The following is an 18935-nucleotide window of genomic DNA, read 5'->3' as shown; positions in this document are numbered from 1 at the left end:
GGTTAAGAGCGGTAGTCTTGTAATCTGGGGAACCGGATTCACGTCTCCGCTCCTCCACATGCAGCTGCTGGGTGACCTTGTGCCAATCACACTTCTTGAAGTCTCTCAGCCCCACTCACCCCACAGAGTGTTTGTTGTGGGGGAGGAAGGAAAGGAGAATGTTAGCCGCTTTGAGACTCCTGAAGGGGAGTGAAAGGCGGGATATCAAATCCAAACTCTTCTTCTCTTCTTCAAGGGATCCTTTCTTGCATACTGTGCAACATTTCTCTGATGAAAATAGGGACGTCTTATTCCATTGCTGCTGCTGCTGCTGCTGCTGCTGTTGTTGTTCTAGTTCTATTTATGCCCCACTCAACATGGCAGAGCATGTTTCTTGCATGCAGAACACCCCCAATTCAGTCCCCAGCATCTCCAGGAAGGGCTGGGGAAGGCTCTCTTTCTGAAATGCTGGAGAGCTGCCGTCAGGCAGAGAACTGGGCCTGTGGTCTGACTCTGCCTACAGCAGCTTCCTATGTTCCACCTCTATTAGGCTGCAAGCCTAGGCTAGAAACTCCTTAATGCTGAACCCAAACCTTTGTGATGTTTATTTGTCACAGGTCCCTTTCCTCTCTGGACTCTGCACCTTCTTCTTGCATTGTAAAACGCCGCCCGGTATTTATCCAGAGAAACGCCTCGTTTTTTGAAGTGGTTGTTTTTGTTTTCAAACTGGGGCTGCAAATTTGACCGCATACGTAACTGCCGTTGCAACATAATGCTCTGGCTGGCAATTGTTTTCCTCGGCTCAAATCCGGATGATCCTCTTAGGACATTGTTTGCACATAGGTCTGAGCCGGCCGTGGGGTGGAGAAACACGTGGGGGCAGAAACGCGGGGGGGGGGGGATTCAGCAGCAACTGAATCTACGAAGGAGTTTGGCTCTCAGTTGCTTGCTCAGACTTCTGGGAGTCCTGAACAAGCAAGAGTTGTTCAAACAAACAGAGCAAGATCACAGAACTGTAGAGTTGGGACCAAGGGTCATCTAGTCCAACCCTGTGCAATGCAGGAATCTCAACGAGATCATACGTGGCCGGTGGCCTTCCAACCTCTGCTCAAAAACGTTGAATGATGATTGGCAAGGTTCAGTCATTGCTAATGTCTACTATTTCATAGTGCTTTGGGGCAGGAAACTTTTTCCAGATTGAGGGCCGCATTCCCTCCCGGGCAGCCTTCTGGGGGCCGTATGGAAATGGTGGGTGGGGTGAGAGTAGACTTTACCTTTGTACTGTGGAGCGCTCTCCCCAGAGAGGCTCATCTGGCAGTATCATTGCATGTCTTTAGGCGCCAGGCAAAAACATTCCTCTTTACCCTGGGATCTTTTGGTAAACGGTGGTATATATATTGAATAAGGGACGCGGGTGGCGCTGTGGGTTAAACCACAGAGTCTAGGACTTGCCGATCAGAAGGTCATGGTTCGAATCCCCGCGATGGGGTGAGCTCCCATCGCTTGGTCCCTTCTCCTGCCAACTTAGCAGTTCGAAAGCACGTCAAAGTGCAAGTAGATAAATAGGTACCACTCCGGCGGGAAGGTAAACGGTGTTTCCGTGCGCTGCTCTGGTTCGTCAGAAACGGCTTAGTCATGCTGGCCACATGACCCGAAAGCTGTACACCGGCTCCCTTGGCCAATAAAGCGAGATGAGTGCTGCAACCCCAGTCAGTCACGACTGCACCTAATGGTCAGGGGTCCCTTTACCTTTACCTATAAATTGAATAAACTAATAATAATAATAATAATAATAATAATAATCAATAATACAGTAGGCTTGTTTCCTCTCTCTCTCTCTCTCTCTCTCTCTCTCTCTCTCAGGAGGGAGGAAGAGGATGGAAACAAAACTAGAATTAGTTGGCTCTACATGTCATTGGCTCTGGGCCTGCCTGTTATTGGCTCTAGCGCCACCTGCTGTTAGTCTCCCTGCCTTCCAGCCCACCAGTACAAATGGGCACCAGCCACCACTGTCTGCAATATGATTTTTTTTAAAATGGAATGTCTGTGTAGCTGCTTATGATTGCCTCCCACCCTCATTTTCTCTCTCTGTTTGACAGAGAACCTTTGGTCGGAAGCGTATGAATCGGCATGGAGGTTCCTTCAAAGATGGTGAGTAGATGGACCAGGATATTCCAGGGCAACCCTAGTCAAGACTTTGGATTGATCCTGGGGGAATCTTCCCTTTGCATCCATTCCATTACAGGACTTCTTAAAATAAGACTTGGTTCCTATGGAAGCAGTTTCACACAGGCAGTCAACCCCAAGGTACCCAAATTTTTGGCAACAGGAAGTAGCAACCTGGCTACTCTTACGTCAGTTCAGCTAGGGATCCTCAGGGCTTGTGCTAGCCCCCTACTCAGAGTAAACCCATTGAAATGAATGGACTGCTGAAATGAATTGCTGACTTGGGTCCATTAAATTCAACAGGTCTACCCTGAGTAAAACTTAGTTGTCTGCAACCCCCTCGCTCGGGTAGTTGTTTTCTACTAAGGGCTCCCCATGCCTAGGAACATGTGAGCTCTTGATGGGAATTACAAATGGAAGCTGCAACAAAATGTTGCAGTGTGGAGTGATTTTGCTAAGGGCGCCAGGCAGTTGAACCCTCTTCCAGAATACTCCATTCCATCCCCCCTTTCAGTCAGGCAGCATTCCAGGGTCCATTCTCAAGTGTCGTTCGGGCTATTTTTGCTCTTTCTCACTCTCTCTCTCTCTCTCTCTCACACACACCCCTTTAGCTTGTTAACATGGGCAGCTGCATTTTCCTGAGTCAGACCCCTGTTCCATCCAGCTCAGGATTAGTTACATTGATTGACAGCAGCTCTTTGGGGTTTTAGGCAAGGGACATCCCCAGACCTACCCAGAGATACTGGGGATGGAACCTGGGACCTTCTGCCTGCATAGCTGAGACTTGGATTCCCCTTGAAAGTTTTCTTCCCCCTAAAATACATTGTTTAATATACTTGAGCAAACCTTGTTTTCTCCAAATCCTTCTGATGCTTGCTTCATAAAAGATATCAATGCAGAAGAATGAGTTCACTATTACTGCATAGCAGGGGCAGCCAGTATACAGTGACACCCACAGATGTTTTGGGACTCCCAGCTCCCATCTGCCCCAGATGGTCAGAGATGGTGAGAGATGTTGTTGAGGAATGTCTAGAGGGCCCCACATCACCCCCTCCTGGTATATAAGATTCATATTGGTAATGTGCTTCCATAGCATTAGCACATAGGTTGGGAAAATGTGTGTCTTTGGGGAGCAAAGAGTTACCTGAGGTTTTTCAGCATCGCTGATCTGCACCACTTCTCTATCCCAGATCCCCGCCTATATCAAGAGATTCGTGAGAAAGGTCTCAACTCCATCAGCCATGAGTCAGATGATGACCTCCTAGAGGTGGAAACCATCCCTGAGGAACCCCCTGCCACAGATTCCTCCACCATTGTGGTGAAGAACTACCGGCCTGCTCACATGACCTGGAGCCAGCTGCCAGAGGTAGGAATGGAAGATCGCTAGAGGGTGAGGGATCCCGTCTTTTAGAACAGCGGCTGGGAACTTCCTTGAATCAGGACCAGTAGGCCTTCCCAGTTGCTCCATTTTGGCCAGAACATACCCACTTGTCCTGCACATGATGCCACGTATGACACCTGTGGAGCAGGTAAAGGCACAGCAAGGATGAAATGCACTAAGCTGATCATTGACGATTTTGTACATGGGCACATGATATACCAGTGACATCAGGTGATGGAAAGGCCGCTGGCCCCACCCATCTCTGGTCTATGGTACACAAGAGGGGTCCTTCTGTTTTTGAAGGACAGTCATTTTCTTCCATTTCATTTTGGGTACCTATGGGGCTACCTTATAGAAATACTTTTTGCGCCACTGGTCGGTGAAGCTCAGGGCTCATTTGCATTTATTTGCCTCCAACTTTCCTAGCTGAGCTGTTTTGCAACATTGTTGTTGTTTAGTTGTTTAGTCATGTCCGACTCTTCGTGACCCCATGGACCAGAGCACGCCAGGCATTCCTGTCTTCCACTGCCTCCTGCAGTTTGGTCAAACTCATGTTGGTAGATTTGAGAACACTGTCCAACCATCCCGTCCTCTTTTGTCCACTTCTCCTTGTGCCCTCAATCTTTCCCAGCATCAGGGTCTTTTCCAGGGAGTCTTGTCTTCTCATGAGGTGGCCAAAGTACTGGAGCCTCAGCTTCAGGATCTGTCCTTCCAGTGAGCACTCAGGGCTGATTTCCTTAAGAATGGATAGGTTTGTTCTTCTTGCAGTCCATGGGACTCTCAAGAGTCTCCTCCAGCACCATAATTCAACAGCATCAATTATTCGGTGATCAGCCTTCTTTATGGTCCAGCTCTCACTTCCATACATCACTACTGGGAAAACCATAGCTTTAAGTATACGGACCTTTGCAACATAGCCCACTGAATATAAATGTGGTGCCAACGATGTAGGGGGACCAGACAGGTTCATATATGAGTTGCCTCTCCCTCAAATGAGTTTTTTCTGACAGTGGGTCTCTGGGATCCTTCCCTAATACTGAAAATATAACGGTGTGGATGCCAGGCAAGACTTATTGAGGAGAGAGTACTACAACTGGGTAAGACTCTCTTGCTGGTTTGCCCCCTTCCTTGACTGATGGCCTCGGCACATGGGCAGTTTGAGGTGGGAACTATATGTGCTCAAGCCGCAGACTGCTGTGCTGGTACACACCAACACTGAATTCTCAGAAGTGGAGCAGGAGGAGGCAACACTTAGTGGTATGCAGAAGGTCCCAGGTTCAGTCCCCAGCATCTCCAGGTCAGGTTGGGTGAGATCCCTGCCTAAAATCCTGGAGAGCCACAGCAGTGTTCTAACTCTGGATTAGGGAGCGTCCTGTGTTCCAGGAATGTACTTCAGGTGGATTTCTTCTGCCTCAGTCAATATTTGCACACCTATCTCCCGCACCCTTTTCGACATGTGTGTTTTGGCTACTGTGGGGCTTTCAGTAGAAGTTCCCCTGCAGCAGACAGAATTGCCTTGGAGAAATGGATGGTGCAACATTCAGTTGGGGTGATGTGACCTGAAGGAGTGGCTTTGCCCCTGAGGCTCACCTGCCTTTTCTTATCTGACCTGGAATTGTCCTCCTCCACTTTTTTTTAAAAGAACAACTAACATTTCCTCCTGAGATGGTTCCAAAGTTCATCTGCTTCACCTGGCAGGATTAATGGAGTTTGCTGAAACGCAGCTCTGATGTTTTTTCCCTTTTCTTTTCAAGCTGTGTCTGGGGGCGTTGCAGGTGAGAGTGGAAACTCCCTGAGCAAGGAGCTCCCTAGTAACTGTACAAGCGCCACGTAATGTTTGTTCTGCATTTGCAAGGAATCGACCCATTAGTGTGGCACCAGGACTCCCTGCCCATTGTTATTAGGCTGTATTGTTTTCTGCACCTACCAAACCCTTTCTAGCCTCCTCAGGCATTCATATCTCTAACATGTACTTTGATTACATATGTTTTAACTTTTCTGATTTTATTTGTATTTTGATTATATTCTATGTTGGCTTGTTTTTAACATTTGATATGATTGGCATTTCGGAAGGAATACGTTGCATTGTTTTATGTGAACCAGTAAAAGTAGGGGGAGCTTTTTCAGCCTGAGGGCCACATAGCCTTCTGAACAATGTCCTGAGGGCCATATGGTGGGTGGGGCCAGAGGCTAAAGTGGGAGGAGCAACCGATGCAAATTTTACCTTTGTACAGTAGGCCGATTTCTACACACAACCAGTCTCCCTCCTCCATCTAGCTAAGCAAGGGGCATGATCAGAGTTCAAGGGCACATTCCAGCCAGGCAAAAACACCTAAGGAGAGGGTGAAGCAAGGCCAACTAGGGGTGTGGCCTGGGGAGTTCCAAGGGCCGGACGGAGCTGCCTCGAGGGCCACATTCAGCCCCTAAGCCTGATGTTCCCCACCCCTGGGTTAGAGATTTTTGATTGTTATATAAATAAATAAAAATAATGGGGAACTCAATCTGGCTTGTTCAGTGTGAGTGACTTAGCTCTGGAACAATATGTAGTGGCAGTGAAGAGGGGCAGATTTGTTTTGTCTTCATGGGAAATACTTCGTAGTTTCATTCCTGTAACTTCTTTTCCATGTTCTAAAAACAAAAGATGGATTCATCTTCTTCATCATCATCATCATGATGAGTTCTTAACATAAAAATGGGCACCCTGTAATCCTATAACCACTTAACCGGGGAGGAAACCTCATTGAATTCTATGTGACTTGCTTTTTTTAAAAAGTGCCCTCCTTGCACCCCCATGGCCACCTGTGGGGTCCTTGGTCATGTGGTTCCACAGAAGGGATGTCTGAAAACTATCAATGAGTCTGCAAGTCACTCAGAATTTGTCTTCTGCAGGTGCAGGAAGCCGGAATCCTGGAGCAGATATCCCCGGAAGAGCGCAAACGGCAGGAGGTAAGGGAAGCCAGGAGGGGAAATTGTCAAAATTCACTCCCTGGCCAAATAACATGCCAAATAGCCACTGACTATCTCCAGCTCATGGCAGCAACCAATCATACGTCTCCACAATGCACTATCTGTGTATAACATGACCCCCAATTTTTAAAACAATTTTAAAGGAAGAAAATCTCGTCTTTTACATGGAAAAGTACAGTATGTTGCGCAAAATGCTGTGGAAATTGGAGAAGTGGCATGGTTTTGAATGTCTTGTGAATTCTCCCAAACAATGAGTTCCTTTCAAGCTGCTGTGTCTCTCTTTATTCCTTGCTTAATATTCCTTTGCTTAATAGTCTTATAGAGGACTTCTCTTCTTTTCCCTTTCTCTTTTATTTGTTAGTCGCTTTTCTCAAGGAGGGACCATAAGCAGCTGACATTAAAACCAATAAGAACACGCTATGGAGATTTAAAAATACAGACAAAACAGATCAGGACTTGCAGACCCCACCCCACTAATGTCATGTGAAGAGAAGAGTCTTTGCCGAGCACCTGAAAATTGACCAGAGATGGCTCCAGGTGTGCCTCCCTGGGGGGAGAGGATTCCACAAGTGGAAGGGGCCACCACCGAAAAGTCCCAATCTTGTGTTGCCACCCTCTGAACCTCCCGTGGAGGAGGGGCACTTGAGAAGAAGAGCCTCAGATTATGATCACTGGGTCTGGCTCAATTCAGGTGGCAGGAAGCAGCCCTTGAGTTCCTGAACCACATCAGGCTTTATAGGTCAAAACTATGATTTTTGAACGGAGCCAGGAAACAAATGCAGTCATGCCAAAATCGGTGTTATGTGTTCTGACCATGCTGCCTAGTCAACAATTTGGCTGCTGAATTGTGTATTAACTGCTGTTTCCAAATCATCTTCAAAGGCAGCCTGACATAGTGGGTTGCTGGATTTTTTGGGGGGGAGGGGATCTGCCTCATCATTCTGGAGAGCCCCAGATTTTTGCCCACACTTCTATCCAGATGGCACCATTAATGGTGCCGATGTTGGTGGCTGCAGACCAACATTTCACTTGCCAGCATCTGAAAATGCACCCCTGCCACATAGCTGGATGAACATCTTGGTTGGAAGAGCATGAGACTCTTAACCCCAGTGTTGTGGGTCTGACTTACACATTGGGCAAAAGATTCCTGCATTGCAGGGGGTTGAACTAGATGACCCTTTGGTCCCTTCCACCTCTACAGTTCCATGATCAGCTATGATCTATGGTCAGCTTAAAAGGGCCCTCCACTCGTGTTCACCTTTCTGTCTCTCCATCCTTTTTTCCCTGCAGGCGATCTTTGAGATCATTACCTCTGAGTATTCCTACATGCGCAGCCTGGAGATCCTGGTGAACCACTTCATGAAGTCGGAGGCACTGAAGGACACCATGAATCAGACGGATCACCACCACCTCTTCTCCAACATTGGGGATATCCTGGCTGCCAGCAAGAGGTAAATCTCAAGCCTCAGGCAGCTGCCTGTGTGGTGTAGCAGTTATAACAGGCTCCCCAGCCCTGAGTTGAGAGTGTTGAACTTGGTGACAACCAAATTCTTATCCCTGCTCAGCTAGAAAGCAACACTGGGTGACCTTGAGCTGACCACTGGCCTTTTTTGACCTACCTGGCAAGGTGGTTGTGTGGATTCCTCCCGAGATCCTTGAAGGGAAGGGTAGGATTAAGATTAGCGCCATCACTGAGCAGATGGTTCATCTCTCCTCACGGTTGGCACTGTTCGGCCTATATAGAGATTTAGATGTAGAATCTGGCAAGAGTATTGTTAGCCCAGAAATGGAAGCAAGAAGAAATCCCGACGAAAGAAGAATGGCAGACAAAATTAATGGACTACGCAGAATTAGATAAAATGACAGGAAGGATTCGAAACCTTGGAGACCAGAGATTCACAGAAGATTGGAAGAAATACACGAACTATTTGAAAAGCAACTGTAATCAACAAATCACGCTAATAGGACTACAAGAAGTTTTATAAGGAGAAATACAGTGGTACCTCGGGTTACATACGCTTCAGGTTACATACGCTTCAGGTTACAGACTCTGCTAACCCAGAAATAGTACCTTGGGTTAAGCACTTTGCTTCAGGATGAGAACAAAAATCGCGCGGTGGAAGTGGCGCTTCAGGTTAAGAACAGTTTCAGGTTAAGAACGGACCTCCAGAACGAATTAAGTACGTAACCAGAGGTACCACTGTATGTGAAACACTGCAAAGTAGAGAAAGAATAGAGGTATTAATTATGAGATTTAAATGTAATAGTGGAAGTAAGAAATGTAAATTAAGTGAATAGTTTGGAAAATTTTCAGATGTGATTGATGAAAGTAAAAAAAACTGTATAAGATATAAAAGTACGTTTAATTATTGTTGAAAATGATATGTTGAAAAATTAATAATATATTTATATATATATATAGAGAGAGAGAGATTTAGATGTAGAATCAAAACACAAAGAATTTCCGGGCCCCTTATTGGTAGCAGCCAAAAACCATCAACACTGGCAGCTAGAAGGACTGTTCACCTTTGGATCTGCTTAACTGTTCCGGGCACCACAGTTTAAGGAGGATATTGACAAGCTGAAACATGTGCAGAGGAGGCTGACCATGAAACTCAGTTTCTCAACCTCCCTCTTATTTATTGTACCTCTAGCTTTTTTGAGGACTTGGAGAAAAGGCATCAGGAGAACGTCCTGATCCCAGACATCAGTGACATCGTAGAGACTCATGCAACTAATAATTTTAATCCATACGTCATCTATTGTTCGAATGAAGTCTACCAACAGAGGACCCTTCAGAAACTGTTGTAAGTGACTGCAGTCATCCTCCGCCCCCAAACTTAAAAGATTATTTATAAGCTTTGGTGTATTAAAGTCCAACCCATGTGGCTTGGTGTAGAGACTTAGAATCTTGCCCCTGCTATGAACCCAAGTGGCCTTAGCCTTCAGTCTCCCCCATCTGTGATATGGGAATAATAACACTGGCAGCTCTATAATTGTATGATTCTAAGTAAGCGCTACTGAATGCCAACTTAATCCTACTCAGAGTAGACCCACTGAAATTAATTACCCTAAGTTAGTCATGCCCATTGACTTCAATAGGTCTGCTCTGAGCAGGACTAATTTGGATTCAACCCTTAATCCAAGGTAGGTAGTAGCTGAATTCATTGAAACTCCCAGTTTGATACTCTACTCTTTCTTGCACCAGGAGGCGACTGTGTGTGTGTGTGTGTGTGTGTGTGTGTGTGTGTGTGTTTGTGTGTGTGTGTGTTCAGGTTATCTATTTAAAGTGTAAAAAGCATGCATTGCATTGGTCACAAGAAGCTAAAGTGGTGTTTTCTGTTCTGTTGCAGAACCATGAATCCTGCCTTTAAAGAGACCCTGAAACACATTGAGCAGAAACCAGAGTGTGGCAGCCTTCCCTTGATCTCTTTCCTTATCAACCCCATGCAGAGAGTTACTCGCCTGCCTCTTCTGATGGATGTAAGAGCAAGCAGAGGGGCACATGGAAATATATATGCCCATCAGTTGTTGTTTACCTGCCTGTTGTCTGCAGCGGGGGGGAGGTTGCAGCATGAAAACACAATATTAATGTCTACCATTCATCAGGCTGAAAGCTGGGGTTCTTTCCTCTGACCTTCGAACCTCATTAACAGGCCATGCTGCTAGACCCTGGTGAGGAAGCTGTTTATGCTTCTCATTCATTCATTCATTCGTACCTGACCCTTGGCCCCAGATTTACTGGGACCATCACTGATTTGCATGTTCTTTAAGATTGCTACATTTTCCCAAAGAGAAGACTGAATGATATAACTAAAATCCTGCAATTCTAATAGCAATGTTCTGTGTGTTCTGATCAGACCTATTCTACTTGGTTTAGGCATTTTCCAAAACTATTCGCAAACTGAAACACAGTCATCCTTCAAAATTTGCAGATCTCCATCCAAGCAATATGTCCAGAAATTCATATGGTGGGATAAAGTGTGCATCAGGATACATTTATTCATGAAAACAACGTATAACAAAATACTTTCTGTTAGGCAAAAAATGCATAGCAAAAAAGTGTATATTAGAGGAAGTAAGGAGGAATAATTCATGAGAATTATTTTTAAAATTGCATATTGATATAGAACTGTGGCAAACTGACCTCAAGATTGGGGGAAAAACGCAAGAAACTAAAATTGGCAGATATCCCCCTCCCTTAGCTGAGTGGACTGTCAAGAACAGGTTGCAGGTTTGTGCAGCCAATAGTTTTGGAAGGGGAAAAAAAGTGGTGTGTATGTTCTGTTCCATTTCAGACTGTCTGCCAGAAAACCCAGATGCATAGTAGAGCTTACGAAGCAGCGACTCAGGCTTTGAAAGCCATCAGTAAGGTAAGAGACTTTCTCCAGCTCTCTTTGTGTGATCACATTTTTTGAAGAATGAAATGGGCTTTTCTGCAGTTAGGAAAGTGATGGGAGGCAAATTGGTTGAGAATTGTGTTGAGAATTGTGATTTGCTTGTAAGGTGTTTACATGTCTTCCCATTAACAAACACCTTACAAGCAAATCAGGGTGAATGTTTATTGCCGCATAACCCTCCTGAAAATGGGAACAAATGCTCCATAGAGCAAATTGGAATAGATGCTCAATAAGGACTGGACATAGTCTAACCTCCACTTAAGCTTCCCGCAAGCATATGAGGATGAATGCTCCATAAGCTGGTTGTTTGGGGGAGCCCCAGAATTGGTCGCTCAATGTTTAATCTAATGAAGGAAAAAGCAAGGAGATGCTTTCTTGGCAGCCAGGGCTCTCATGTGTGGACTGGAACCAATCAGAACAAATCAATAAATTCTGATAGAAAATTTCATATTGTCAAGGCCACAATAGTTTTCAAGAGGCGTCTGAAATTAGGGAGGGGCTGTTCCTGTCAAACCTTTAACAAGAGATTGCAGCATGACACACTTTAGCAACCCATTCCTCTAATTCAGTGGTGTCCAAACTTTTTTCAAAGAGCGCAAGATTTGATGAAGTGAAGGGCCGACCAGAGTTGTTGACCTTTTTTGAGGATTGAAGGATTTAATTTTAAGTTGTTCAGCTTTTTTTAGGGTTGAAGTTGTTGAGGGTTTTTGTTTGTTTTTTTTGGATTTTACCCCAGGAAATAAACCAACCGGTGTGCCGGACCTTGGACATGCCTGCTCTAATTCCAGCATTTGGGGTTTGAGTGCTGTTGCAGATAGGGCTAAAACTGAATTACACATGTGCAAAAAGTGGAAGGAACAGCAGACTCTGGGGAACCCCAACTTTTGCAGATGTGCCCAACCCATACCTGTCCCCCCCAAAAGGGAGGAGGGAAGCAGCCCAGTGAGGACTAAGCATCCTCAGTGAGCATGGAATGCTGACTGATGGACTGGAGGGGGGAGACCCAGAAAACCAGGTGGGATGGGAAATAGAATGGAGCCAAAGGCATGGAATGGAGTGTCACTGAGGAGGGTTAGGACTGGCAGGCTGGAGAGGTGCACAGGAGCACTCCCGTTTTGCACCATTACTATTTTTCCTGCAGCTCCCACTTGTGCAGGAGATGACGATAGAGACGATGTTGCATTTACAAAAGTATGTTTCTGCCTCTCCTTTACGCCCCAGCTCGTGAAGAGGTGCAACGAGGGTGCCCACACCATGGAGAGAACCGAGCAGATGTACACGTTGCAGAAGCAGCTGGAGTTTGGAAAGATCAAGGTGTGAGATTTGGAAGGTGTAAATCTTTTTTCCCCAGCGTGGCTCTGCCCCTTAGGCTTGATGGCAAGTTGTGGCGTACTGGTTGGACTTAGGGGCCTGCGAATCCTCACTCAGCCTCCCTTGGTGACCTTGGGCCAACTGCTGTCCTTCTCCCTAACCTACCTCACAGGGTTGTTGTGTCTAAATCCCTTTTAAAAACATCCAAGTTGTTGGCCGTTGCTAAAACTTCACCTTTATACCCAGAGAGCCCACCTTGTTGCTAGGCCTTGTGTTCACCGGGACCTTTTGGAGACAAAAGGGAGTATTTTGAGGAGGGGCTGTTTCTCAAGTTGGGAGCAGTCTGGGGGACAGTGCCATTTTGGATTTGCCCCTGGCTAACTCTGAATGTGTCTGGTTCCATGATGTACTTGGTATAACCCTTTGGTAGATTTTGCTATATTGACCAATGTCTCCCTGGGTCTTTCCCCAGAACTTCCCTCTGATTTCTGCTTCCCGGTGGCTGCTGAAAAGGGGGGAACTCTCCATGCCTCTGGCGGAAGAAGGTGGAATTTTCCGGAAGGGCTCTGGACGTGGGAACTGCTATCTCTTTGTGTTCAACGATGTCCTGATCATCACCAAGAAAAAGAGGTGTGAGAGATGCCATTTTTAGTGGAACAAACTTCACCTCACGTAGGGGGGATTTTATTTTGTGCATGATTTTTTTTTACCTCATGAAGTCGCTCGCAGTGCACTTCAACAAGGCTCTGCTTCATTCATTTGGCAAACACCATCTCAGTCCCTTATGATGCCTCTTTTAAAATTAATATTTATAGCAAATTTAACACAGAAATAAAAACAGAGGGAAAATGGGAAATTAAAAAAACCCTCATCATCTCACGCTGAAAATACAATAGCCATTGACACATCCATCTTAATTTAAAATATGCAAATCTGTATTAGCTATCCAAATGTCCAGATAGCTGTCCACATGAAAATGATATTTATAAGAAATATTTTAAATGTAGCAAGGGTATTGTAAGTCCTCAAACCATTGCATTAACAGGCGCTGGGTGCTTATCCTTCCAGGATTGAAGTGATCATGCCAGGTGTGCTTTCCTGGGGAGAACATCCCACAAACCTGGGAGCCACCACTAAAAAGGCCTGTTCTTATGTTTCTACCCTCCACACCTATGGGGCACATGACAAAGGGCTGAACAGGGATTTGAACCCAAGTCTCCCTGGTCAACCTGGTTTAATTCTCTCTTAGTCTCACTATTGATATCCTTCTGTGATACAAAAGAAGATTAGGTAGATTCCTTTTAAGAGGGGTTGAGTCTCTGGCCTGCTTCCTAGCGACTGAGGTAAAATCCCAGAAAAGTCTGTGTAGATTTCTTGCCTGATGTGTGAGGGTTTCTGATTAATGCCTAGAGGCATCAGCAGTGGGGGAAAACCCTGACGGAAAGAGGCTTTGCAGACTATCTTGAGGGCTGCTCAGAACTTCAAATGGAAAAAAACCCCATCAATCATGTCACAAATTTGCTGGATGGAGGGAAATGGCTGCTTCTTCAGAGGAGTGTGTTCTGATGTCAGTGGGATGCATCTTATTCTCTTCTCCCCCCCCCCCGACATTGGGTTTTGGGTGGAGATCCTGTGGCTCTCTCATTATGGGCAGCCTGCAAGCACGATGTGTGTGTGTGGTCATGTGATGCCCATGACAAGTTACCTCAGATTTGCAAATGTGCCCATGGACCCAAAGATTATTTCATATTATAACCATTGCCCCTTCAGTGGGTTAACATTTGATGTTTTGAAGTTTTGGGATGTTTTCGGTCACCTGGGTTTGGGTGGCGAGGATGTTTCTGGCCAGGCGCTGGTGTGCAGGAACACTTGAGAACCATCTTTTGCGATAAGGAGGGAGCTGAAGAATTCCTTGTGGAATGTGAAGTCATTAGACGCTGCACATTGGTTTTTTGTTTCGTTTTTTTCTCTTTGCAAGATTGCGGGACTGTGGCCCTGTCCCCACATTCCTTCTCTGAGATTCGCCGTCCTGGCTAAGACTCTATTTCACTAGTTCTTTTCCTTCCCTCATTCTTTTTTTATGTCATTTGGGGGAAACTCTCTCTCGCCCTGGTTTGGAATGCCTCTTGCCTGCTCGCTGTGGAATGGTGAGCGGCTGATTTATGTGGGAAGTGCCTGCCGAGGGGGACGTGGTTTGTGGCCTGCCCATTCCCAAGTGATTCTTTAATGGGAATTTTGGCACAGAGAGGAGACAGGCTTCTGTCTGTCATGGGAAAACTCTTCCTCTCTCACACATCAGGCTTCAGTCACTCTCTCTGGAATTGACTGCGGAATGCCAGAATGACTGATTTTTCATTTCATTTTATAAATCATTCTATAGCAGGGCTGTGAGGCCTGCAGTCTTCCAGATGTTGCTGGACTCCAACTCCCATCACCCCTGACCATTGATTGTGCTGGCTGGGGCTGATGGGAGTTGGAGTCCATCCACGCTTGGAGGTCCCACAGGTTCTCCAGTCCTGTTCTACAGCAAGCAAAGAGCCTTGAACGAAGAATTTCCCCAAGGAAGGACCATCTTGCTCTTCAATGTGAATCCTGCAAGACCAGCTCCCTTCCTTGCTGGCCTCTTTCTGCCTGGTTGGGAGGGAGGGGCACTGACTGACTGACTCCAGCTACAAAAGTTGAGGCTGGTGAAGAGGCCAATCCCATCTTGGTTGAGAGTCCTTCACAACCTGCTTCTTGGGATGCTTACAGACTCTTGGGGCGGGGTATTGATTAAGGGTGTTTGCTGGGGTCAAGATTTAATTTTGGAGCTGTTAATATTGATGTTCTTTATAATTGTTTTTTTTTTGTATCTTTATTTTTAGATCTTATTATGACTTGTGTGGGGATTGTTTAACTTTGTGGCACACACTTTGATATGTTTTTATTTATGGCTCGCAACTGCTTTTGTTACATTGTTGTAATCATGTAAATCTTTCCAAGTTGTAAGCCGCCTTGAGAATGGAATAACGTTATGGTATAATAATAAAAATTTTATTATTTATACCCCGCCCCTCTAGCTGGGTTGCCCCAGGTGTTCAGGGTGGCTCCCAACAGAATATTAAAAATACGATCAAACATCAAACATTAAAAACTTCCCGATGCAGGGCTGCCTTCAGATGTTTTCTAAAAGTTGTGTAGTTCTTTATCTCCTTGACATTTGATGGGAGGGTGTTCCACAGGGAGGGTGCAACAGCCAAGGCAGAATACAAACAAATGATGATGAGAAGGGAACTTTGGAGGGAACTGTGGGATATTTTAGGATGCTTTTTCCCAAGCTGTCGAAAACAACACAGCCAGTCGATTAATTCATTTACAGCCTTCCCTGGCCTCATGCCTTCCAGAATATGCTGGACTCCAAATCCCATCAGCCCCACCCAGCATGCCCAGATGTTGGGGGATTATGGGAGTTGTGGTCCAGCAACATCTGGAGGTTCTACTGCCACCATTATAGAAGGAAGTTAATGATCACAGTTGTCTTGGGGACACTTTCATTGTTCGCAAACCATTTTGTAGCAAGTAAAACGTTAGTGCAATTCCGCTGTACACAATTCTTCCTGGCTCTTGTCTCGTGCCCGGTCCCTTTCACTGGCTCTCTTTTATTTCTTGCAGCGAGGAGAGCTACATGGTTCTCAACTACGCCATGCTTGACCAGCTTTCGGTGGACAAAATTGAAAACCCGGATACTCCCTCTTCTCCCCCCGGCAAGCCGGGTTCGAGTGGTGCATTCCGCTTTGGCCACTTGTTCCGTGTGACCATGAACAAGGACAGCGAAGGCAAGCGGGAGGCGATAGTGCTGGCCGCGGAATCCCTGTGAGTATTGGTTTGATTGGTGCAGAGGGCTGGTGTCACCGGATACCTTCCAGGGCAGTTGTGCCCAGTGGGTAGAGGGCACGTGATCAAGCAGAAGGGAAGGGTGGGCACTGGAGAGATTTCTGTGCTTGCTGTTGGAGGGTGGCTGTTTGCACCTGACTTTCCCTACCCTTCAGCCCTCTGTGCCTTCATGGGATGAAGCCTTGTGTCCATCTACACTGACTGGCAGTTTCGGATGGGGGACATTCTCAGCCCCTATCTGCAGGCGTCGAGGATTGAACCTCCAACCTTCTCCACGCAAAGCAGATGTTCCACCACCAATCCAGCCAGTCTTTGCAAGAACTGTGTAATTAAGAGCTAGTGCAGAAGTGGAGAAGTTGTTGGATGTTGTTGGACTACAACTCCCATCGTTCCCTGCCAGCATGACCAATGGCCAGGCAGTATGGGCATTGTCCAACATCATTTGGGGGACACAGGTTCCTCATTCCTTGCTGTCTTCCTCTTCACTTCCATCCCTCATTCCTGTATCTTTGTCTAAGCCTGAAGGTAGCGGGGTTTATATTTGCAAGGCACCTTGGGAACCTATTCCCAGTGGGATAAAATGTATTAAATAAATAGGGTTGTTGTCCACCTTAGTCCTTCTAATGATGTTTTACTGCGCTTGATGTTTTAATCTGTTGGAAGCTGCCCAGAGTGGCTCAGGCATACCAGTCAGAAGGGCAACAAACAAACAAACAAACAAATATTCAGAATAGACCCACTGAAATTAATGACCATGCCTAACTTGGGTCCGTTGCTTTTGGTGGGTCTGCTTTGAGTAGGACTAACACAGAATACAGCCCATAATGCTTATGTTGTTACATGCCACTCCAGTCTCTGAGGAGTGAGAGACACCAGGGGTCCTAAGGGTTTTTCCCAGGGTTCAGTTTCCTTGGAATGAAGGTCACCGGAGATGGTGATGCATTTAGAAGATACTATTTTATTTGCATATCTATACAACCTGAGCATAGGGTGGAAGGGCTCACAGCATTAACTTCCCAACAGATCTTGCTTCTCCATGAGGTTTCCTTTGGGAAGCCGCGAAGTCCAGTATGGAGCAAGTAAGTCTCTGTGTCTTCAGCTTCCAGACTGCTTCATGTTCCTTCACCACAACTCTGGCCTATAGTTCTGCAATGCGGCAGCCCACCCATTTTCCTCTATGGTAAAATAGCAACTTCTTTTGTCATGCTAAATCATGGTACTTAACAGCCAAAGTCATTAACTTGATGAAGGAACTGGTTTGGCAAGCTTGCTCTTCTGCATTCTACCCCCAACAGATACAGGATCTCAAGAATTGGAAGGGACTTGGGGGTATCATCCCGACTGACCCCACACTCCCCAAACTCATAACAATATACTTGCTTTGTAAATGCTTTGAATTCTGTGCTTTTGGCAGGAGCGACCGTGCCCGATGGATCAGGGCGTTGATGCACAGGGAAGACAAGGAGAAGGACACTGCCAACAAAGGAGGTACAACTTACTATTATTATTATTTGAAAATCTTGCGCTTCTCTTAAAAAGAACTTGCTGTATTTATGGAGAGCTGAATTGAGTCTTGAATAGTGGCTCTAAAACAGGGCTGGGGCTCCTTCCCTCCACCCCCTTGTTGTTGGACTCTAAAGTTGTCATTGTCCCCCTCCAGGGCTGGATTAAGTGGTTGCATCCAGTGCTGTGCTTATAGAATCATGGAACTGTAGAGTTGGAAGGGGCCCTGCGGGGTCATCTAGTCCAACCCCCTGCAATGCAGGAATCTCAACCAAAGAGTCCCCAATAGATGACCATGCAACCTCCAGTGAAGGAGAGTCCACCACTTTCCCAGGGCATCTGTTCTGTTTAATGGTACACTGGTTCCACTGGCAAAATCCTTTGCAACTGCGGAATGTTGTTGCCCAAGAGAACATTTAAGCAGGTTTCTAGAGTGCACAACAAGCTCCCACGCCTTCCTTTGGATTCCTCTGTTGTGCAGTATTAAAACTTGCCTTATCTGCGACTGCAAAAGCCCTTGTTCTAGTGGATGGAGATCACTGGGTATAGCCCATCCTGAGGCCCTAAGCGCAGGGGTAGCCAACATGCTGCCCTCTGGATGTTTTTGCTGGACTACAACTCCCATCATCCCTGACCATTGAGCGTGCTGGTAGGGGCTGATGGGAGGTGTAGTCTCATGATGTCTGGAGGGCAGCACCTTGGCCGTGCCTGTTGCAAGCTATTAGCATCATCATCATAGTTATTTTTAACGTTGTTGTTAGCAGTGTTAGCATTTATCGGTTGCTTTTTCCACAAGAGGTGACCCAAAGCAGCTTACAAAATGGTGCAAATGTTAGGCCCAGAACCAAATGAAAACCTAAAACCACCTGTCTGTTTTATATATAAAAGGCAGGTCAGACACAGAGCACCCCTACCCCTCTGGAAGATTAAAAAAATGGAGCCACAAGTAATACCTATTGTCCTCCAGATGATTGTCCAGATTGTCCTCCAAATCATGGATTAAAATAAAGGGCTTTTGCCTGGCATCTAAACATAGATGATGTTTCAAGTTAGAGTTTTAGAACCAGCGCTGTCTGGATGTTCCCATCTGCTTCCTCAAAGAGCAGGCAAATGTATTGGGCTAGTTTTGAAGCAAGCCTGAAGGTGCTTCTCACTGCAAAGGATCAAAAGAATCTGGGAGTGTTCCAACCCCTTACATGAAAAAGGGGATCCATTCAGGCAGGTCGGGTTCTCTGCAAGGGAGGGTGTTAGTCTTGGCTGTGCCCCTTTAAGAGATGCCTTGCCCTCTGTTCTCTCTGATCTGAGGGGGGGAGGACAGTGCTAAACAAGGAATGTGGCTTTTTCCACCCTTGAGT

The 18935-nt window shown here is 46.1% G+C and overlaps 1 protein-coding gene across 1 annotated transcript in view; it reads left to right on the top strand.

Annotated features, from left to right (window-relative positions):
• Positions 1 to 18935, top strand: part of ARHGEF16 (Rho guanine nucleotide exchange factor 16) — a 36064-nt gene that overhangs the window by 11777 nt on the left and 5352 nt on the right. The window contains exons 3-13 of the mRNA XM_053400639.1: positions 2079 to 2130; positions 3336 to 3511; positions 6416 to 6472; positions 7784 to 7944; positions 9148 to 9300; positions 9847 to 9976; positions 10792 to 10866; positions 12115 to 12207; positions 12677 to 12834; positions 15856 to 16056; positions 17492 to 17565. Coding sequence (XP_053256614.1) covers positions 2079 to 2130; positions 3336 to 3511; positions 6416 to 6472; positions 7784 to 7944; positions 9148 to 9300; positions 9847 to 9976; positions 10792 to 10866; positions 12115 to 12207; positions 12677 to 12834; positions 15856 to 16056; positions 17492 to 17565 — 1330 coding nt within the window. The remainder of the gene's footprint in view (positions 1 to 2078; positions 2131 to 3335; positions 3512 to 6415; positions 6473 to 7783; positions 7945 to 9147; positions 9301 to 9846; positions 9977 to 10791; positions 10867 to 12114; positions 12208 to 12676; positions 12835 to 15855; positions 16057 to 17491; positions 17566 to 18935) is intronic.

This window comes from Podarcis raffonei, chromosome 8 (genome assembly GCF_027172205.1).
Source record: "Podarcis raffonei isolate rPodRaf1 chromosome 8, rPodRaf1.pri, whole genome shotgun sequence".
NCBI classification, from domain to species: Eukaryota; Metazoa; Chordata; class Lepidosauria; order Squamata; family Lacertidae; genus Podarcis; species Podarcis raffonei.
This window is presented reverse-complemented; position numbering and strand designations above follow the sequence as displayed.